Source organism: Schistocerca serialis, chromosome 6 (assembly GCF_023864345.2).
Source record: "Schistocerca serialis cubense isolate TAMUIC-IGC-003099 chromosome 6, iqSchSeri2.2, whole genome shotgun sequence".
NCBI classification, from domain to species: domain Eukaryota; kingdom Metazoa; phylum Arthropoda; class Insecta; order Orthoptera; family Acrididae; genus Schistocerca; species Schistocerca serialis.
The window spans coordinates 290,789,546-290,814,084 of record NC_064643.1 but is presented as its reverse complement, the minus strand read 5'-3'; the positions used below and the strand labels follow the sequence as shown (position 1 = coordinate 290,814,084).

The 24,539-nt window shown below is 38.1% G+C and overlaps 1 protein-coding gene across 1 annotated transcript in view; it reads left to right on the top strand.

The window, feature by feature from the left end:
• LOC126484272 (collagen alpha-5(IV) chain-like) overlaps nt 1-24,539 on the top strand; it is a 609,631-nt gene that overhangs the window by 448,679 nt on the left and 136,413 nt on the right. The window contains exons 13-15 of the mRNA XM_050107696.1: nt 330-517; nt 12,089-12,222; nt 14,691-14,809. Of these exons, the coding sequence (XP_049963653.1) occupies nt 330-517; nt 12,089-12,222; nt 14,691-14,809 (441 nt within the window). The remainder of the gene's footprint in view (nt 1-329; nt 518-12,088; nt 12,223-14,690; nt 14,810-24,539) is intronic.

Sequence of the window (24,539 nt, the reverse complement as noted above, 5' to 3'; positions counted from 1 at the left end):
TGAGGTGGTGACCTTACGAAAGGTCACTTGAGGATCATTTAAAACATGACAGAACAACATTTGCATATAGCTGAAAACCATAAGGCCGGGAAAAGTCTAGATGAGCCCTTTAGCAAGCATTAGCAGGTTGATGATTATGATAGTGATCATGAATACATACTTACATGTATCTCTCTCTATTTATCTGTGTATATATGCTTGTTTGTGCATGCAGTACAGATGAATACCAAATTTGAAATGTTGGCTATTGTATCAGGAGTTGTAACATTTGTGCATTCCACTGAAAATATTTTTGAATTTAATTAACTTATCAGATATGTTGTTGTCAGGTCTGCAGGGAGTTCCTGGACCTAAGGGTGAACAAGGAACATTGATTTACCCACCTCAGTCTCAAATTCAGCCTGACAAGGGGATAAAAGGCATGAAAGGTTTTCCAGGGCCTCTAGGTCCACCAGGTGATGAGGGTCCTCCTGGAGCAGATGGACTTCCAGGTCTCCCAGGACCTAAAGGACCCAAGGTAGGTGAAAGCTACTGATCTTTTGCAGTTTCTTTTATTAACATAGTCTTAAAATGTTTCTTGATGTTGTAATTTTTGGTCCAAAGACTATTTTGATGTATCTCTCCAGACTTGTCTATCCTGTGCAAGTCTCTTTATTTCGCAAAAACAGACATAATGTCTGATAGGATAGCAGCAATCAGTGATTTTACAATGTTACTTGTAATCTGTCTTGATTGCAAATTTTTTATTCATATGACTGGTTTCAATTCATCTAGAACCATCTTCAGATGGTTCATTTTATGTGACGCAGTATGTGAAAGTTGCTGGATTTGGACGGGTTACTCCTGTAACTTATATATCAGTTCTGAAGATGGTTCTAGATGAATTGAAACCAGTCATATGAATAAAAATTTTGCAATCTCTTCATTTCAGCATAGCTAGTGCAACCTACATCTATTTGAACCTGCTTACTGTAGTCAAGTCTTGGACTCCCCCTGCAAATTTTATACCCCTATCTGCCCTAACCTGTACCCATTCACTTTCCCCCATTACCAAATTAGCTATTTCTTGATAATTTGAGATGTGTGCTACCAACTTATTCCTTCTTTTAGTCAATTTATGACAAAAATCTCTTTTAATTCCTATGTAATTCAGTACATTTTCATTTGTCACTCAATCTAGTAATCTCATTTTCAATATTCTTTTGTGGCACCAAATTTTAAAAGATTCTGTTCTCTTCTTTGTCTTCCATGTTTTATTTACAAATAAGGCAACAATTCAGACAGATACTTTCATGAAAGTATTCTTAACACTTAAATTTATGTTCAGTGTTAACATATTTCTGTTTTCTGGAAAAACTTTTCTTGCTATTGCCAGTCTGCAGTTTTATCCTCTCTACTTCAGTTACCATCAGTTGTCTTGCTACCCAAATATCAAACCTCATCTGCTACTTTCAGTGTCTCATTTCCTAATACAGTTCTCTCAGCATCACACCACATTTCTTGTCTATTACTTTCACTGATTTTCATGTTACAACTTCTTTTCAAAACGCTGTTTAGATGAACTTTCAAGCCCACTGCTGTCAGTGACTGTTTTACAGTGTTATCAGCAAACTTCAAAATGTTTATTTCATCTCCTTGAATTTCAATTCCATTTCCAACTTCCTGTTTGGTTTCCTTTACTTCTGTCTCAGTGTATGGATCGAATAATATGGAGGATACGCTACAACAAAGTCACACTGCCTTTTCAACTACAGCTTGCCTTTTATGTCCACTGACTCTTACAACAGCTGTTTGGTTTTTGTACAAGTGTAAGTAACATTTCGCTTACTGTATTTTCAAAGAGTATAGTGCAGTCAACATTGTCAAAAGCTTTCTCTAATTCTATAAATGCTATCAATTTAGGTTTTCATTTCTTCAGCCAATCTTTTAGGATAAGTCATAGAGTCAGTACTGCCCCACCTATTCCTATATTTCCCTGAAACCCAAACTAATTGTCCCAGATTTGGCCTCCATCAGTTTTTCCATTTTTCTATAAATACTTCATTTTAGTAATCTGCAGTCACGACTTATTAAACTGATGATTTGGTGATGTTTACATATGACAGCACCTACCTTCTTTCGTACTGGGTTGTTATATTGTCCTTGAAGTCCCTGTGTACTTGCCAGTCTCATATATTCAGTATTCCAGGTTGAAGAGATTTGTCATGTTTGGTTGTCCAAAGGATCTTAACAATTATGATAAAATTTCATCTCATTCATGTTACCTTGTTTCAACTTGGGTCATTCAATTCTCTGTCAATACTGCATCTGTCATTTGATCTTCATCCTCTTCCTTCTCTTTTTCCATAATATTGTCTCCAAATTTCTTTCCTTTCTGTAGTTTGTTGATACAGTCCGTTCAACTGAGCTTTCTCTCCATTGCTTGCTATGTGGTCGCCATCTGAGCTTTTGAAGTTCATACACCTACTTCTCTGTCCTCTAAAGATGTCTTTAATTTTTCTATATGCAGCATCTATGTTTGCTATATACATTTATTCTTTTATTGCTTTATATTTCTCCCTTAGCCATTCATACTTTGTGATTGTGCACATTCTTTAAAACACTTTCTTTGTATGTTTTGATTTCTTCAGTTACTGCATTTCTGTACTTTCTCCTTTCTACATCTATATCTACATCTACAACTCAGGAAACCACTATGAGGTGCATGGCAGAGGGCACATCCCATTGTACCAATTATTAGTATTCCTTTCCGTTTCATTCATGCATGGCACACTGGAAGAATGACTGTGTGAATGCCTCTGTGCAGGCAGTATTTATTCTAATCTTTCCCCAAGAAACCCTGTGTGAATGATACATAGGGGATTGTTGTATATTTCTGCTGTCATCATTTAAAGCTGGTTCTTGAAACTTGGTTAATAGACTTTCCCAGTATATTTTATGTCTATATTTAAGATCTTCCAGTTCTGTTTCTTTGTTATCTCTGTAACACACTTGCGCAGATCAAACAAACCTGTGACCATTCATGCTGCCCTTCTCTGTATATGTTCAGTATCCCCTGTTAGCCCTATATGGTGCAGGTTCCACACACTTGAGCAACTTTTCTAGAACTGGCTGCATAAGTAATTTGTAGGCAATCTCCTATTAGACTGATTGCACTTCCCCGAAATTCTGCCAGTAAAATGAAGTCTACTGCTTCGCCCACAACCTTGGGCCTATGTGGTCATTCCATTTCATATCACAACTAAGTGGTCATCAGTCAAATTCAATATCCCCTGTGTTATTCAAGAATTTCTGCTGGACTGTGTCTTTTTGTTTAGTTGTTCCTTTGCTGTGTTCACTGTTTAATTTCTCAAAGGTAACATTCATCTTCAGATCTATTTCAGCCAGGTGTTGACTGTTGCTTCCATTGAAACCCTCAGCAACTTCCAGTTTTTTAAATTTACTCAGGAATAATCTCATTACATTCATTTCTTTCTATAGCTTTGCAGTTGCCTATTGCTTCCATTTAAACCCTCAACAGCCTCCAGTTGTTTCATTTACTCAGGAATCATGTCTTTACATTCCTTGCTTTCTGTAGATTTTTCAGCTGAAATCTACATTTCATAACTAATAAATCATGGCCAGAGTACGTTTGTTCTTGGAAATGTTCTAGGTTTCAACGATCAAGTAGTGCTTTTTCCAGAATTGTACTGGTGGTTTCATCCTTCAATTCTTTCCCCTTATCCATATTCTCCTACTATTTTTTTCTTTATTTCCTTTTCCTGCTGTGCAATTCCAGTTAAGCTTTTGATTGGTCAACACAAACATATTTGGCTTCACAGGTTTTATGCCATAAGCTTCAAAGCCCCACACTGAATTAGTTATGGCAAGCCCATGTCTTAATTACATAATTAAGACTCATTTAACAGGTATACGGCAATAGTCACTGTGCAGCATAATCTATCCAATCAACAACAGTCTCACTCAGATGAACAATACGTGTAGCACTTCTATATTAAAGTTAATCAGCAATCATTGTAAATTGTCCTACTTCACTGTCTGTCTTTTTAATCACAATAACACATCATTGTGCTATCACATTACAGTTCTGATTGACATGGGTTCCATGAATCTAGGCAGTGACTGCCTTTCATATTCAAATTAATCTGTGTATGTTATTAACGGTTATAGTTCAGTCTGGTTTCATATTAAGTTAAACACATTATTGCACAAGTACATTATAACTCTTTTGACTGACATGAGTTCCATACACGAAATCTCAGAACACGCTGACTTAAAATGGCTTCAGGCCCGATTATTTTATAGCTTTGCAAAAATGGTTAGTAAAATTTCACTTTGTTAAATATGTAATTTCAATAATTTGCAATTAGAATATTATACATCTATATCTACATCCATACTCCGCAAGCCACCTGACGGTGTGTGGCGGAGGGTACTTTGTGTACCTCTATCGGTTCCCCCTTTTATTCCAGTCTCGTATTGGTCGTGGAAAATCCAGAAGTGTTACAATTAGAATTTTACATCTTAAGTTGATTGAATAGTGCAGAAAGATTGGTTTTGGCCTCAATTTTATGTTACAATAAGAGTTTTGACTGAAATAAGGCTTCTTGATGACAAAAACTGGAAAAATAGCTAAATAAACAATACCATACATAAAGGTGTTAATTAGCCAGAAACGAATTAAGTTTTGAAAATTAGCAACATGTATACTTTAAGGAGTTCTATTGGTTATTTTCCTAACTTGAGCAGTAACATGGTAATTAAATCTGTTTACATGTCAACAACATGAGTGGAATAGGAAATGATTACTGTTAGTTAACTGAACTGAACTTTTGCAAAACCAGTTACTTGAAATGGTTCAAATTAATTAGAAAATTATTCTGACTAATCTAATTTAGCAAAGTTGGGCCAGGACTTATAATTGGAATTACAGAATGACAGTTTTATCTTATGGCACATCTGTCATCCGCACTAATGACAATTGAGAAAAAAGTAATCGTTTAAGGAAGCAAATAACAAAAAAAAATGGGAATGGGTCCCAGTTTGCTTTGCTACACATTCTTATAGATTTTGTCTATGCTGATACTACGATGGTATTTCTCCATGTCTGTTTGTTGTGGCAGCTAACAAGCTCATCTCTTCCAAATGTTTTTTGATATTCTGTGATGGAAATAAGCAGTATATTAGAATATGGTTTACTGTTTATACAATTTAAGGATATGCAACATACTCTGAGATACTAAAGGGAGAACTGTGAATCAACCCTAAACACCAACAGATGGTCTGATGACAGAAACCCCGTGGAGGCCCGGGAAAAGAATAGACCTCCAGTATGTTCTGCCAGTCATAAAAGGTGACGAAAAGAACAAACCACTAATCGGGCTAACCCCCCTATTAGTGTGATTAATTGGTTCAGGACAGAACTAATGAAGCCTCGGACAAGCGCTGTCATGGTCGGGGACGACGCTTGAACCCTATGCCCGTCCACAATGGTAATGACACTGCTAGCCACACGGAAAATGATTTAAATCCAAATAGAGGTGTTTTGCAGGATATGCTTCCTGCAACCACTCTAGAAGGAAAACAAAGACATATAATGAGATGGTCAGATGAAGTTAACCGACACCTCATGTTCTGTTATTACCAAGCAACAAACTTAGGAACCAACACAACTGGATACAGATCACAAGTATACACAACATTTATTACCAGATACCCAGAATTAAAATTTTTAACAGAACAATGACTAGCTGATCAGATCCATGTAATAATCAAAAATAACAGGATACCCCAGTCAGAATTAGGAAACATCAAACAACAAGTACAACAAATACTGGAGCAAAATAATGTGCAATCAGAAGAAGAAGAAAATACAGTAATGGACTCAAACATCCCAGAGCAAACAAACAAAGACAACATGTGTTAATTAAATAATCAGAGGAAAATGAAATCTTAAGACAGCCACCAGAACAAGCACAAGTAGAACAAGAAGTGACACACATGTTAGATATAGAAGAAAAATTTCAGCTGTCATATATAGAATACAAAGACACAAATACAGTCATTAGACCATTCTTGCATAGACCACCAAATAACCCACAAGTCAAAACAACAATAACAACTATCAACACAATCATACACAACAAAATAAATGAAAATACAACTATGGAAGAGTTAAAACTACTGGTTTATATAGGAGCACTCACTACACTAAATATACACATTAGGCAGAGATCAGAACCAACCAACACACAGAAGAAACCCACAAAACCAGCATGGCAACGCAGGCTACAAATCAGAATAGAAAAACTGAGAAAAGACATTGGACAGCTAACACAATTTATAAGAAATGAAATATCAGACAAAAAACGAAAAAGGTTAGGTAAAATCTCACAACAAGAAGCGATAGAGCAATTAGATGAAAAGAAGCAGAAATTACAAGCATTGGCCAAATGACTTAGAAGATACAAAAAAAGTGAAAATTAGAAGGAAACAAAACCAAACATTCAACACAAACCAAAAGAAATTTTACCAGACAATAGATAACACACACATTAAAATAGACAATCTACCAAACATAACAGACATGGAACACTTCTGGAGCAACATATGGTCAAACCCAGTACAACATGACAGGCATGCACGGTGGATACAAGCAGAAACACACACATACAAGATGATACCACAAATGCCTGAAGTGATAATTTTGCAACATGAAGTCACCCGAGCAATTAATTCTACTCACAATTGGAAAGCCCCTGGAAAAGATAAGATAGCAAATTTCTGGCTAAAGAAGTTCACCTCAACACTTTCACATCTAACTAAATTATTTAACATAATAGAGGGAAACATTCCACGTGGGAAAAATATATCTAAAAACACAGATGATGTGACTTACCGACCGAAAGTTCTGGCAGGTCGATAGACACACAAACAAACACAAACATACACACGAAATTCAAGCTTTCGCAACAAACTGTTGCCTCATCAGGAAAGAGGGAAGGAGAGGGAAAGACGAAAGGATGTGGGTTTTAAGGGAGAGGGTAAGGAGTCATTCCAATCCCGTAGCGGAAAGACTTACCTTAGGGGGAAAAAAGTGTGTGTGCGAGTGTATACCTGTCCTTTTTTCCCCCTAAGGTAAGTCTTTCCGCTCCCGGGATTGGAATGACTCCTTACCCTCTCCCTTAAAACCCACATCCTTTTGTCTTTCCCTCTCCTTCCCTCTTTCCTGATGAGGCAACAGTTTGTTGCAAAAGCTTGAATTTCATGTGTATGTTTGTGTTTGTTTGTGTGTCTATCGACCTGCCAGCACTTTCATTCGGTAAGTCACATCATCTGTGTTTTTAGATATAAATTATTTAACAGTTACATTGCAGACCCATACACGTTCCCTGATACACTTACACATGGAATAACTTATCTGAAACCTAAAAATCAAGCAGACACAGCAAACCCAGCTAAATATCGCCCCATAACATGCCTACCAACAATATACAAAAAATTAACTTCAGTCATTACACCGAAATTAATGACACATACAACACAGAACAAAATTATAAATGAAGAACAAAAAGCCTGTTGCAAAGGAGCACGAGGATGTAAAGAGCAACTGATAATAGATGCAGAGGTGACATATCAAGCTAAAACTAAACAAAGGTCGCTACACTACGCATACATTGATTACCAAAAAGCTTTTGATAGTGTACCCCACTCATGGTTACTACAGATATTGGAAATATACAAAGTAGATCCTAAATTGATACAGTTCCTAAACATAGTAATGACAAATTGGAAAACCACACTTAATATCCAAACAAATTCAAATAATATCACATCACAGCCAATACAGATTAAGTGTGGAATATACAAAGGAGACTCATTAAGTCCTTTCTGGTTCTGCCTTGCTCTGAACCCACTATCCAACAAGCTAAATAATCCAAATTATGGATACAATATTACTGGAACATACCAACACAAAATCACACATTTGCTATACATGGATGATCTAAAACTACTGTCAGCAACAAATCAACAACTCAACCAATTACTAAAGATAACAGAAGTATTCAGCAATGATATAAATATGGCTTTTGGAACAGACAAATGTAAGAAAAATAGCATAGTTAAGGGAAAACACACTAAACAAGAAGATTACATATTGGATAACCACAGCGACTGCATAGAAATGATGGAAAAAACAGATGCCTATAAATATCTAGGATACAGACAAAAAATGGGAATAGATAATAAAAATATTAAAGAAGAAATAAAAGAAAAATATAGACAAAGACTAACAAAAATACTGAAAACAGAATTGACAGCAAGAAACAAGACAAAAGCTATAAATACTTATGCTATACCAATATTGACCTACTCATTTGGAGTAGTGAAATGGAGTAACATAGACCTAGAAGCACTCAATACACTTACAGGATCACAATGCCACAAATATAGAATACATCACATACATTCAGCAACAGAAAGATTCACATTAAGCAGAAAGGAAGGAGGAAAGGGATTTATCGACATAAAAAACCTACATTATGGACAGGTAGACAATTTAAGAAAATTCTTTATAGAACGAGCAGAAACTAGCAAAATACACAAGCAATCATTCATATAAATACATCGGCTACACCACTGCAATTTCATAACCACTTCTACAACCCTCTAGATCACATAACATCAACAGATACAAAGAAAGTAAATTGGAAAAAGAAACCACTACATGGCAAGCACCCGTATCATCTAACACAGCCACACATCGATCAAGACACATCCAACATATGGCTAAGAAAAGGCAATATATACAGTGAGTCAGAAGGATTCATGATTTCAATACAGGATCAAACAATAAACACCAGATATTACAGCAAGCATATTATTAAAGATACCAGTACCACAACAGATACATGCAGACTTTGCAAACAACAAATAGAAACAGTAGATCACATCACAAGTGGATGTACAATACTAGCAAATACAGAATACCCCAGAAGACACGACAATGTAGCAAAAATAATACATCAACAACTTGCCATACTACATAAACTAATAAAACAACATGTTCCCACATACAAGTATGCACCACAAAATGTACTGGAGAATGATGAATACAAATTATACTGGAACAGAACCATTATAACAGATAAAACAACACCACATAACAAACCTGACATCATACTCACCAATAAAAAGAAGAAATTAACACAACTAATCGAAATATCCATACCCAATACAACAAATATACAGAAGAAAACAGGAAAAAAAAATTGAAAAATACATCCAACTGGCTGAGGAAGTCAAGGACATGTGGCATCAGGATAAAGTTGACATTGTACCAGTTATACTATCAACTGCAGGAGTCATACCACACAATACCCACCAGTACATCAACACAATACAGCTACATCCAAATGTATATATACAACTACAGAAATCTGTAATTATTGATACATGTTCAATTACCCGAAAGTTCCTAAATGCAATGTAACATATACCGTACAGTTAAAAGGAAGTCATGCTTGATCAAGGTCAGCGTCACTTTCCATTTTTAACCAGACATAACGTCTGAGAAAAGAAAGAAATAATAATAATAATAATAATAATACAAAAAATGTGTACACTGGTATGATAAAAAACTTCTTTAAAAATTATGATGACCAGTTTCACCCATCAAACACTTTTTTGTTGGTTGCTGTAATCATAACAACCAGGCCCAAGTGGTTGTTGACTAGGAATCAATAAAATAAGAGCTTCATTTGGCCCATGATGAATGTTCACATTTGTGTCATATTTGGTGAGTGAGTTGTGATTGTAGCTGCAGACCAGTACTAGTCTCTTTGCACAAACTGTGTATTTAAGAGGATTTTAGCAAGTAAAAATTGTGGTAGGGCTAGGAAACCTTACCAAGAGGTAAAAACTCGACAGAAAATAGATTCCTTTGATGAAACCATAAGTCACTGTTCCAGTACAGTTTTTTAAGCCTTTTGGTAGTGATTTATGACTGCCATCATAAATACACTTTTACAGTCACCAACATGAGGTAGATGTACGAGGAATGGTTTTTAAGTAAGTACCGTTTTGAAAGGCAAAAAAAAAAAAAAAAAAAAAAAAAAAAAAAAAAAAAAAAAAAAAAAAAAAAAAAAAAAAAAAAAAAAATGCTAAGATATTTCAATAATTTTATTTTTACACGAAAGCCTGTACCTTATTCTACTTTTCTACATAATTTCCATCAATATTGAGGCACTTGTCATAACGTTGTACCAGTTTTTGAATACCCTTCTCATAGAAGTCTGCTGCCTGACTTGTTAACCACTGCATCACCATTGTTTTGACGTCGTCATCATCTCGAAGACGCTGACCACACAGGTGTTTCTTCAAGTGCAGGAACAGATGACAGTCACTGGGCGCTAGGTCAGGGCAGTATGGAGGATGATCTAGAGTTTCCCATTGAAAAGATGTGATGAGATCTTTGGTCTGATTCGCCACATGCAGATGGGCATTGTCTTGCAGCAAAACGATGCCCTTGCTCAACTTCCATGGACTGTTGCTTTGATTCTGGTGTGATGTAGGCCACCCATGTTTCATCGCCCATAACAATTTTGCTTAAGAAATCATCACCATCGTTGTGGTGTCACTCAAGGAAAGACAATGCACTGTCTAAACATTTGGTTTTGTGCACATCCGTCAACATTTTCGGTACCCAATGTGCGCACAGTTTTTGGTAATTCAAGTGATCGGTCACATTGCCATACAAAACACTATGAGAAACATTAGGAAAGTCATCCCGCAAGGAAGAAATCATAAAGTGTCTGTTTTCTCTCACCTTATTGTCCACTTCCTGCACCAAACTTTCATTAACAACCAAAGGATGCCCACTCCGTTGTTCATCATGCACATTTGTGCGGCCATCTTTAAATGCTTTCACCCTCTTTCTTACCAATCCATCACTCATAATGTCTTCTCCGTAAACTGCACTGATCTCACAATGAATATTGATTGCTTTTAGGCCTTTAGCACTAAGAAATCTTATAACAGCCCGTACATCACAGTCGGCGGGACTCACGATTATCAGAGGCATCTTAAACACTCAGTACACAATGTAAGAAGAATCAGACTGTAATTGCGTCAGTGCATGGATTAAGGTACCGGCTTTCATGTAAAAATAAAATTATTGAGACATCTTATCATGTCTTTTTTTTTAATTTCAAAATGGCACTTACATAAAAAGCACACCTTGTACATAATTATACCAGACACATAAACCACCAATGTGGACAAGTTAGAGTCAAGCACCAGGCTGTGAACCACACAAATAAACAAACAGTTGCAGCTGTGTTCATCACTCTGCAGAATGATTTGGTGCAGCTCTCTAATATATCCTATGCACATCTCTTCACCTCTGCATAACTGCTGCAGACTACATCCATTTGAAGTTAATTACTGCATTCAAACTTCAATTCCCTTCTCTACTCATCTATCTTCAGCATTCTCCTGCAGACATCAAATTGCAAAAGCTTCATATCTCTTCTTTTCCTATACTGCTTATTGTCCACATTTCACTTCCATGCAAGGCTACACCCCAGACAAGTACTTTCAGAAAATATTTCCAATGATTTAAGTTGTATTAGATGTTAACAAATTTTTCTTTGTTAGAATCATATTCTTGCCTTTGTAAACCCACATTTTGTATCCTCTCTACTTCAGCCACTGTCAGTTATTTTGGTGACCGAATAACAAAACTCTTCTACAACATTTAGAGTCACATTTCCTAATCTGATCCCTTCAACACCATTACTACACCCCATTACCTATATTGACGCTCACCTTATAACCCCTTTTCAAGCCAAAGTTGATTATATTCAAATGATGTTTCAAGTTCTTTGGCCGTTCTGACAGAATTACAATATACTTAGCAAAACTTAAAGTGTTTATTTTTTTAATAGCCTTTCAAATTTTTTTGTTTCGTTATTGCTTGCTCAATGTATAGACTGAATAACATGGGTCGTAAACACTTATTAAATGAAAACATTTTGCAAAAGAAAGCATATCCAAATAAAATATTTCATTTAATCCACTTCTTTAGGGGAGTTATGGAGATATAGGTATTCCTGGAAGACCTGGAAGGAGTGGATATAGTGGTATACCGGGTCCTAAAGGTGACGATGCTACAATTCCCAAGCAGTATTTGGTTGGAGACCCTGGAATTGATGGAAGAAGGTAAGACATTATTCATCTTTATGCTGTTATTGGCCTATTAGTCAGTTTATGATGTACATACTGTGTAATGAATGTAAATAACATAAATACAAAGTTATGTCATTGTTCATAATTAAGTGATATGCTGCAGAAGTAATTATGACATTACCATGGCTACTGTGTGTGTGTGTGTGTGTGTGTGTGTGTGAAAGAGCAAAAGGTGAAAAGTCAGTGTGCTTTTCTGATCTTTTCTAGTATATCTACTCATCATTCATCTGCGTATGAGTAAGTAAATTTGCAAGCTTTTGGAGCCAGTGGTTCCTTCTTCTGGCAGAAAGGTTGAAGGGGAAGGAAGAGGGATCATGGAAGGTTCCTTCCCCTTCAGTCCTCCTGCCAGAAGAAGGCACCATTGAATCCCGATGCCTGCACATTCCATAACTTTTATATGTGTTTTCTCCTGCAACCACTTGGTGATTAGATTTTTGGTCCATCCATTTCTGTTACATATAAATCAAAGTTTTTGACAGTGAGAGATATGAAATATGATTTTGTAATGAAGTATCACATACTCTGATTTACTGAAAGATCTTTAGACTATCCAACACAGGTACCTAGCAGTGAAGCTAGCACAAGCCATCCAGGACACCCTCTTCTTCCCACAAAAGCAGGTTAAAGAGGCATGACTGTGCTTCACTTTGGGAAATCCTGAAATCTGTAAGAATAAGATGGTACATGCAGCACTGAAGGTGGTCTGTGAGGAATTTGCAATGGCTGAATGTTCCATGCTGTTCTGTTTGCTGATATACATGTCATTGTCGAAAAGGATAGTTTTTGATGCATGTGAATGAGAGTGTGAATGATGAGAAAGCTGTGATCATTTGAATCAACCAACTATAGTGTACAGAATTTAAGTCACCATAATGGAATGAAGATTTGTGGGTGTCTTTTATGTCCTCTAATGCAAGGTTGCCTCTGTCAACAAGTACAAGTAGAGCACAGTGCTTATTTTACCACAATACCAGTACATCATAACTATTCTAGGTGGTGAAACTGCCCACATTCAACAACTCTTCTGTGTGGGATTCAACAACTCTTCTGGGAAAGAACTGATTTCACGAAGTTTAAAAAAGTGAATGTAGTATCTTTCTAACTCTGTTTTATGTTTAATATATCTTTGTCTGTTTTATGTTGCAGTCTGTGTACTTTTGTTTCATATACATTTTGACCCTTTCTTTTTACTATTTTGTTTCATTAGTGAAATATTTTTTGTTTTCAGTTATACATGTAGATATTTTTAAACTGGTGAATCACATGCTGAAGAGCAATGCTCACAATATTTTCATGATAGTTCAAGAGCTCATTTTATTACTTATGAGATAGACAAGCTTATAATATGAGAAGCACTCTGACAATCCTGCAGATCTCTCCAACTTGAAAACTCAGTATCTGTGGAATGTATCACTACAGATGTGAAATACTTATTTCTTTTTGTTTTGCTTTTCGCTGTTTCCCTACAGAGTCGGTATTGTTATGTACTGGTTTTGGCAGTGTTAGTGGCATTTGGTGGCTAGATGCCATTCTTGATGCCACTACCCCACCTGGGAAGGAAATTATGTGCGCCATCTGTCAGTGTCTAATGTAGATCTCATATTCAAATGTGATGACATTTTCTGTGTTTGCATTTCATGTTTCTAAGATGGAATGGGGTTAACAGCCTGGTATTACCTAGTTGGCTATGAGGAACTGCCTAAAAACAACATCCAGGCTGGCTGGCTCACCAGCCCTTGTTGTTAATCTCCAAGGCAGATTCGATCCATGGCCAGCTCACCTCCTCATATCCTGGAAGCAGGCACATTAGCATTCTTGGCTATCCTCATGGGTTATATGCTAGGTACTCAATAGACTAAAGATGTGTAATTATGAGCCAGATTTCATGTTTCCAGTTCTTTAAAAAGAAGAGTTATTGCTGCAAATCCTCTCTCAAATTTGTGCTTCTGTGAAATGTTTCTGAAACCTTAATTGTTATATTGCACTCAACATGCATTTTATGTCATTTTCTTCTCAATGTGCACTTGAAATTTGGTTGGTATGGACTTTTAACTGATTCTCTGTAGTATTCTGTGTAATGTGAAACTGTGCTACAGGAAGTAGCTATACATAATTATTCCTCTTCATAATAACTTCCTACTGGGGAAAGGAAATATATGTTTTAATGTAGACTTTTCACATCACTGAGAGATTAAAGATAGATTGAAACTCAGCCCCTGTAGACTTCTCAGTTTTCAGCACATACTTTATCATTTTACTCTCCAGGCAACACTGTAGCTTTCTGATAGGTGATGACTTCATTTACCACCAGAATGTTATATGTGAGATTAGATGCTAGTAGTATGTTAAACCTGGATTTAATTGTACTTTTTGATCATTTGGGTACATGATGATGTGACTTTTCAACATTGTTTGTTAAATAACTGTTTTGTTAATGCCAGGGGAGAAGTGGGTGAACCAGGAGATGTTGGTGCTCCAGGAGAAATGGGAGAAGCAGGGTATCATGTTATGGGAGATATTAAAGGAGAAAAGGGAATCAAAGGACCCAGAGGAGACAGAGGTAAGTAAAAGATGAAACTTCCTGGTAGACGAAAACAATGTGCCGGACCGGGACTCTAACCCAGGGCCTTTGCCATTTGCAGGCAAGTGCTCTAAATCAGCTACCCGAGCACAACTCATGGCCCATCCTCACAGGTTTATTTGTGCCTTTGCCTCATCTCCTGCCTACTGGCCTTCTGTTTGGAAGGTAGGAGATGAGGTACCGGAGGAAGTAAAGGTGTGAAGATCGGTCGTGCATCTGTTCGGGTAGCTCAGTCAGTAGAGGACTTTCCCATGAAATGCAAAGCTCCCAGATTTGAGTCCCAGTCCAGCACACAGTTTTGATCTGCCAGGAGGTTTCACATCAGCACATTCATTCAAGTGAAACCTATAACTATTTACACCACAGTGTCATCCCTGAAGATTAGTTGGTTGTTATGATATTTGATAAAGTATCAGGCATATTTAGAAACACAGCCATCTTTTAAAATATTGCATTGTCAATTCACCTACTGATACATTTCATACTCTGCGTACTGCTGAATGGGTATATGCATACAGTCAAAAAATTTCTCTGGTGCAGTAAAGTACAGCGGGAAGCTTTCTGTGAGATGACTCCAGCCTAATTTATTATAATCTTGTGAATATTGTTTAACTGCTTTAAAAAGTTTATAGTACAGTGTAAGGAAGTCCTATGGAATCAGATTGAATAGTGTAGATAGAGAGATAATATGTGAAATAAAGGAAAGGCAACCATTCATCTATAGCTGACTGATATGTGGTGTGTAGAAATATGCTGCAGAAGACAGTATTTTTACTAGCTTTTGAGCTCTTGTTCTTTCCCTAATAGAAGTACACATATTCATGTACACAGGCACCCTAACCACACAACACACACACACACCTGTTGCCACAGCAAGACTGACTGTTGATTACCAATAGCAGTTGCTGTGGCAGATGGAGAGTGGAGGGAAGGACAGCAAGACGAGGAGAGGATAATGGGGTGTGTGATGCAGGTGATTCGACAGATGACTCAGCAACTGCACAAAAATAAAAAAGGAGGACATACAAGAGGTAGGCAAAGGGAGAGGGGTTGGCAGAAGTGAGGGGTGGAAAGAAGGAGAATGTGAAGATGGAGGATGAGACAGGGAGGGAAAAGAGAAAGCAAACAAGGCATAAAAAGGGTGAGATGGGAAGGAGACAGGAGGGCAGATAGAGAGATAGGGGGGACAGGGGAGCATTACATGATCTGAATGAGGAAAGAGTGGTGTGGGCAGAAGAGGGAAGGGAAAAGTTAAGGTGAGGCAGTGGGAAATATGTTAGCAGAGGTTTAGGCCAAATTGCTCATGTAGTGAAGCAGCTGTTAAAGGTATTTTTGTAGTGGTGCACAACTTGTTTGGCAACTAGATGATGAAATTTGTGGTTTGCCACATTTTGGCGGAGGCCATTGATGCAAGTAGACAGTCAGTTGCTTGTAATACCAGTATTGAAAGCTATACAGTAATTGCACATTGGTGATAAATAGCATGGCTGCTTTCTCATGTGGCCTTGCCTTTTATAGGGCAGAAGATGTCTGTGACTGGCTTGTGGTAGGAAATGGTGGCTGGGTGTACTTGACAGGTCTCACATGTGGGTCAGCCACAAAGGAACAACCTATCAGGTGCAACATTGGAAGCAAAACTGGAATAGGGATGGACAAGGATACTCTGGAGGGTGCGTGGGAGGTGGAGTACAACTTTGGGTAAAGTGGTAGGATTGTGGGTAGGATATCTCTCATCTCAGGGCACAAATTGAGTGGAGTATGTAGTTGAGCTTTTAAAGGCCAAGGTGATACTGGGTAATCAGAGGGGTGCTAGAATGGCTAGTTAATGGGTTTTCTGGCGTCAGAGGAGGAGATCACAAGGCAGATCCATTTATGGATGTGCTGGACAGGACACTGTCTATCAATAGAGGCTATGGCAGGTTTATTGGTATATTTCGACAAGTCCTGCTTTCCACTGCAGATGTGGCATCCATGGGTGGCAATGCTGGAAGGAAGAGACATGGAATGGGAGACAACTGTCAGAGTGGAGGTGCTGTTGGTAGTTGGTGCACTTGATATGAACAGATATATTTTTCAAGCCTTCTGCAAGGTGTAGATTGACAGCTAGAAATGTGGCTTGTTGAGTTGAGAAGGACCAGGTAAAGCAGTTTTGGAGATGTTGAGGAAAAGGAAAGAGCAATGATTGTAGCTGCCCTGTTTCCAGATCATGAAAATGTTATCAGTGAATCTGAACCAGACAAGGTGTTTTAGGAATTGACTGGATAAGAAGAATTCCTCCAGGTGGCCCATAAATGAATTGACATAGGATGACCCCATGTGAGTATTCATGGCAGTACCACAGAGTTGTTTATAGATTTGGCCTTCAAAAGTGAAATAATTGTGACTCAGGATGTGGTTTGGTAGAAGGATTAGGAAAGAGGTGGTGGATTTTTGGAGGATGTGTGGAAAGTTTAAATGGCCACAAGGCCATGAGTATGGGAAATGTTGGTCTATAAGAATGTCACATCCATGTGCCCAACAAAAAATATGGTGGTAACAAGACAGGAACTGTGGAAAGGTGATGAAGCAAGTGAGCATTGTCTTGAATGTATAAGCGGTAGGCAAAATAATGTGAACACCTGTAATTACTTGGGAATGGTTTATTAGTAAGGGGTTGGACCCCAATTTGCCCATAATATAGCTGAAATTCTTCTTGAAATACTGGCATATAATGATTGTACAGTCTCCAGTGGAATGTTGTGCCACTCTTCGATCAGACCCTCTTCTAATTCCTATAGTGATGAGGGAGACAGAAATCTGCTCTGGAGTCTGTGCTCCATTACCGTCCACAGGAGCTTGATAATGTTTAAGGCCAGGGACTGTGCTGGCCAGGGGAGATGCTGCAGTTCAGTTGCATGCTCTTCATACCACGATTGTACTGTCCTGGCTGTGTGATTTGGTGCCTTATCATACTGAAATATGGCATCATTGTTGGGGAACATTTGAATCATGGGGTGCACCTGACCATTTAAACTGTTCACATAATCATTGGCTGTAAAACAGCCTTTGAGAGTAATGATGGGACCAGCAGTATACCATGATATGGCTGTCCACACCATCACACTTCCACCTCCATGCTTAACCACTGGAATCAAGCAATCAGGATTATAGGCTTGTTTTGGCATTCTTCAGATGTAATCGTGGCCTGATGTTGGAAATGACGAAAATGTTGACTCGTCGGACCATATGATGTGTTTCTACTGATCAGCTGTCCAGGAATTATGCTCCTGACACCATGTTTTAAATTTTTTGTGTTGGTTGTTGTCACTAATGGTTTCGTTGTAGCAGCTCGCCCATGAATATTCACTTTATGGAGTTCTTAGTGGACAGTGTTGATTGATATGGAGCCTCAAAGACGGCTATTGAGCTCTGCAGTCACTTTAGCTGCTGTAGTTTTGTGTTGTTTTGAAACAATTCGTGTTAGCATACAACGATCTCTGTCATTTAAAAATGTTCAAATATGTATGAATTCCTAAGGGACCAAACTGCTGAGGTCATTGGGTCATCGGTCCCTGGACTTGCATGCTACTTAAACTAACTTATGTTAAGAATAAGACACACACCCATGCCCAAGAGAGGGCTCGAACTTCCGGCACGAGGGGCCATGCAATCTGTGATGTGGTGCCTCAAACTGCACGGCTTCTCTGCGTATCTCTCTCTGTCTTTTACTTTTGATTGGCACCGACTATTATGTTTACTTGATGATGTATTTTCATGTTTTCTGTAGGCTGCCATGACTGTTGAAACAGTTGCTCTTGAAACATTCCGTAAGTTTGCTGTCTTGGTTACTGATGCTTCAGCTAGTTGGTCTGCCACAATCTGCCCTCTTTGGAAGTCTGTCAGGTCTTGCATTGCACATTGACCTCGGCCTCTGAATGTGGATGTGATGTGTGCACTGCTTGTAAACAACCTGCACTCATGCCTAGTCTGTACTGAACATACACAGTCCAGTGTGACACATGCTTTACCTTCGTTGTTGACTGTCAAAAACAACCATACTACTACTACCACTGTCCACATTATTTTGGCTATCCCTGTATGATGGCAGGTTACAGACAACAGTTTAGAGCTATGGTCAACAAAGGCAGAGGTTCATTCCATGGTAGCATAGTACCCAGGCTCAAAGGAATGATTAGCAGGGAGACCTGAACCCATCTCTCTTCTCACAACAGAATCCATCTCTCTTCTCACAACAGCAAATACCTGCTCTCCTACTTTCTGCCTACTCCTCAAACTCCACAAATCCATCCCCACAGGTCTCCCTAATGATTATCCCATTATGGCTGGGCACAATGCTCCTACAGAATGAACCTCTGTCTTTGTTGACCAGCTTCTGTAAAATAATATCTGTAATCTTGAATCCTACATCAAAGACATTGCTCACTTCTTTTGTCACCTTCCCACAAGTTCCTGTCCCATTACCACAAGACTGCTAGTTGGTCACTGTGGATGTGACATCTTTAAATATCCACATCTCCCATGCTCATGGCCTTATGGTCGTGGAAAACTACCTTTACCAACATCCTCTTGATACCAACCCACCTACCTCTTTCCTAATCCTCCTAGCCTCCTGGCTCACAATCGTGGGTATTCACATGGAACAATCCTGTGCCAGTTTATTTATGGTTTATCTGGTGAAATCCTTCCTATCTAAATCAACAGCTAAAACCCCTTGTCTGTTTCAGTTTAATTGGTGACATTTTCAGCACAATGATTACAAACTTCCACGAGAGGTAGAGTATACCTAGACTATGGAAAGTCACATAGCAATGCATGGTCAGAAATGATTTCCTGGTATGGTAGTGATTGCTCAAAAAACAGGAAATGAAAGACATGAATAGGGTGAGAAAACATGTTCATTATGCTTAGTACAGCTAAAATGCTGGGATTGCTTTGGCTGACAAATGCAGCACATGGTGCTACATGCATATCTGCTTCAATGTGTTCTGCCGTATGGTTTCAGCATGATGAGGCTCCCTCACATTACAGCGTTGATATGTGTCACCAACTGAATGCAACATATCAACTTCAGATTGGCCAAGATGATCTGGTGCATTGGCCAGTGAGATAGCCAGACCTGACTTGCCTAGATGATTTCCTCTGGGGGTATGTCAAGACAATGGAGTGCCAAACCCCCATTAACTGTGCTGAGGAACTTGTGTGCATTGTGGCATCTGCTGGGGAAGTCTGCAACATGCCCGGTATTTCCCGAAACATCAGATCTTCCATGTGCCGGAGATGTGAAGACTGCATCATGGTCTGTGATTATAATTTTGAACATCTTCTTTGATGATGGTCATTGACCGTTTTCATTCTTATTTCTTGATTTCCACTGTTCTAAGAATAATTAACAAGTTTTTTCACCGTTTGTGTCCTTTGTGTTTGTATAGTCACTATTGCATCAGGAAAGCATTTCCAACCATGCTCTAGAATGTGATTTTCCATACTCTCTCTCTCTCCAGATAGTTTGTAACTGCTGTGTTGAAACAACCTGTATAAGATATATTTAAAAACAAAGATGATGTGACTTACCATACGAAAGCGCTGGCAGGTCGATAGAAACACAAACAGACACATACATACACACAAAATTCAAGCTTTCGTAACAAACTGCTGCCTCATCAGGAAAGAGGGAAGGAGAGGGAAAGACGAAAGGAAGTGGGTTTTAAGGGAGAGGGTAAGGAGTCATTCCAATCCCGGGAGCGGAAAGACTTACCTTAGGGGGAAAAAAGGACGGGTATACACTCGCACACACACACACATATCCATCCACACATATACAGACACAAGCAGACATATACAACCTGTATAAGAAATTCACAAGATCACAGTGTTCGAAATTGTGGATGTTGTAATGCTTTTGCTCACAATATAGGTGAAAACAAGTCAAATGTTCAGCTTAAAATATTAATTAACTGCAATATCCACATTATAATTCGTGATCATTGACAAAAAAGTTTTTGAGCAAGAAAATGTCATGTAAATAATTACCTTGTTGAAGTGGAGGTGACAATGATTGTTTTTCATATTTATCATCATTCTTGTTTGCTGCAGAATTCCAAAGTTGATTTTTTGGATGATTCTACATTATTATGCGATTACAAGGATATTTCTTGGTAAAAGCCTTGTGATAAATCAATTTTCAATGTTCTTCATTTATTCACAATAATCTTTGTGACACAAAACCTCAGACTCACTGATCACATGCCTCATTGCTTCTGATCCCAAGACTGAAAAAATATCACCCATGGTCAACAGTGATCACCTTGATTATTTTCCGATAGTCAACAAACAACTTACTTTATTGGTACGAGTTAAGATATTATTAAAATTTCATAAGCCAAACGATTTTGCCACAGATTCATGCTAAAGTTCACTTGGCATTTTAAATTCTACTCTTACATGTACATACATTCTCTACAAGCCAGTCTATAGTGCCTAATGGAAGGTGCTTGGTACACTAATAGTTGTAACTTTTTCTGTTCCACTTACATAGAGAGCAAGGGGGAAAAACAGCTATCTATAAGCCTCTATATAAACCTTAATTTCCCTTATCTTGACACAAAATGTACATTATTAACAGTAGAATTGTTCTGCCATCAGCTTCAAATGTCGGTTCTCTAAATTTTCTCAATAATGTTCTGCAAAAAGAATGTTAACTTCCCTCCAGGGATTCCCATCTGAGTTCAAAAAGCATCTCCATAATTTGTGTTGGTCGAACATACTGCTAACAGATGTAGCAGCCCATCTCTGAATTGTTTTGATGTTTTCCAACAATCCCACCTGGTGAGCATCTCAAACAATCAAGCACTAATCAAGAACAGGTTGCACTAGTGTTCTATACTCGGTCTCCTTTACCGATGAACCATACTTTTCTAAAATTTTCCCAATAAACCAAAATTGACCATTTGCTCTATGTTCTGTTATCCTTAGATGTTCATTCCATTCTGTATCACTTTACACTGTTATGCCTAGATATTTAAATGATGTGATTGTCTTAAGAAGCACACAGTTATTGCTGTATTCGAATGTTATGGTACTATTTTTCCTACTCATCTGCACTAACTTAAATTTTTATACATTTAGAACAAGCTGTCATTCACACCAATTACAAATTTTGTCCAAGTCATCTTGTATCCTTCTACAGTCACTCAACAACGACACCTTACCATACACCACAGCCTCATCAACACAGATTGCTGCTTGCCCTATCCATCAGGGCATTTATCCATTTGGAGAATAAGAGCAGTCCTATCACACATCCCTGGGGAACTTCTCACGAAGCCCTTGTCTGTGATGATGTGATGAACATTCACAGTTGAGGACAACATTCTGTGTACTCTTATCTAAGATGTCTTCAAGCCTCACACATATCTGGGAACCTATTCCATACATTCGTACCTTCATTAACAGTCTTCAGTGGGGCCCCTGTCCTGGAAATCGAGGAATATGTAATCTGCCTGTTACCTTTCATCCAAGGTCCACAGGATATTATGTGAGAAAAGGATGAACTGAGTTTTGCTCATGCAATGCTTTATAAATCTGTGTGATTTGTGGACAGAAACTCTTCCATCTCTTACTATGTTTGAACTGAGTTTATGTTCAAGAATTCTGCAGCAGACCAAGTTTAAGGGTATTTGTCTGTAATTTTGTGGTTCCGTTCTTTTATGTTTCGTATACACAGGAGTCATCTGTACCTTTATCAATCACTTGGGACTTTGCACCGGGTGAGAGATTCATGACAAATGCAAGCTAAGTAAGGGGCCAGTGCCTATAAAACTGAACTGGGATTCCATCTGGACCTGGCGACATATGTTTTCAGTTTTTTTCAGTTGCTTCTGTATGTCAGGCATACTTATTACTATATCCTACATAAGGGAGTGTATGTGATGGTCAATCAATGATATGTTTGTATAATCTTCCTATGTGAATGATTTCTTAAATGCACAAAATAATATTTCGGCTTTTCTTTTGCAGTCTTCTAGAGCCACACCAGATTGGTCAGCAAGTGATTATAGAAGTCTGTGACCTACATAGTGATTTTATGTCAGAACAGAATTTTCTTGTGTTCTTGGCAGATCCTTTGATAAGTTATAATGGCAGTAGCTGTATGCTTTGTGCATTGATCTTTTTACAGTCACATGAATTTATACCAATTTTTGTCTGTCACTGTTTGCACGTTCTTTTCTGCTTTTGCTTGTCTGGTTCCTCAGAAATCCTCAAATTTTGTTATTAAACCACAGCGGGTCTTTTCCATCCATAATTCAGTTAGTTGGCACACACTCCTCTTGGATGTGATTTACAATCAATTTAAACTTTGCCCATAATTCCTCTCCAACCATGATACAGGAACTAAAAGATGTGTATTCATTTTCTTAGTGGGATTCCAACAATTGTTTTTCTGCTCTTCCTAGAAAAAATACTCTCCTAGACTTCTTGATGGATTTATTACCTTAAATAACCATCATTGCTATGATGACATAATGATCACTAACCCCTGTCTCTATGCTGACTCAATTGATAAGATCGGTCCTATTTCAAGCTACAAGGTCTAAAATATTTCTATTGTATAAGGGCTGTTGAACTAACTGCTTAAGACAGTTTTTAGAAAACGTGTTCAAAAATACTTCACAAGACCACCTGTCCATATCACCTGCAATTAATCCATAAATATGTAAGTCTGTATTCATATATAAAAACAAAGATGAGGTGACTTACCGAACGAAAGCGCTGGCAGGTCGATAGACACACAAACAAACACAAACACACACACAAAATTCAAGCTTTCGCAACAAACTGTTGCCTCATCAGGAAAGAGGGAAGGAGAGGGGAAGACGAAAGGAAGTGGGTTTTAAGGGAGAGGGTAAGGAGTCATTCCAATCCCGGGAGCGGAAAGACTTACCTTAGGGGGAAAAAAGGACAGGTATACACTCGCACTCACGCACATATCCATCCACACATACAGACACAAGCAGACATATGTCTGCTTGTGTCTGTATGTGTGGATGGATATGTGCGTGAGTGCGAGTGTATACCTGTCCTTTTTTCCCCCTAAGGTAAGTCTTTCCGCTCCCGGGATTGGAATGACTCCTTACCCTCTCCCTTAAAATCCACTTCCTTTCGTCTTCCCCTCTCCTTCCCTCTTTCCTGATGAGGCAACAGTTTGTTGCGAAAGCTTGAATTTTGTGTGTGTGTTTGTGTTTGTTTGTGTGTCTATCGACCTGCCAGTGCTTTCGTTTGGTAAGTCACCTCATCTTTGTTTTTATATATAATTTTTCCCACGTGGAATGTTTCCCTCTATTATATTGATATCATTAAGTCTGTATTCATTAGTTTAAAGTCCCCTCCAACTAATATTGCATGATGTGGGTATTTCTACGCTACTGAGTATATTGAATAATTTTAAAGCTGTCACAACAGAATTGATTGGCCAATAAAAACATCCTGTAATTAATTTGAGTTCACCTAAACCTGTCACATGCATACAGATAACTTCACAGTCAGCCTCAACTTTGATGTTGAGAGACTTAATATTTCTGTTGACTGCAATGAACACTCCCTCTTCGATGACATCCACTCCGTTTTTTTGATACTTGTTCCATGCCTTGCTAAATACTTCAGAGCTTTCCATTTCAGGTTTCAACCAGCTCTCGGTTTTGAGAATAATTTG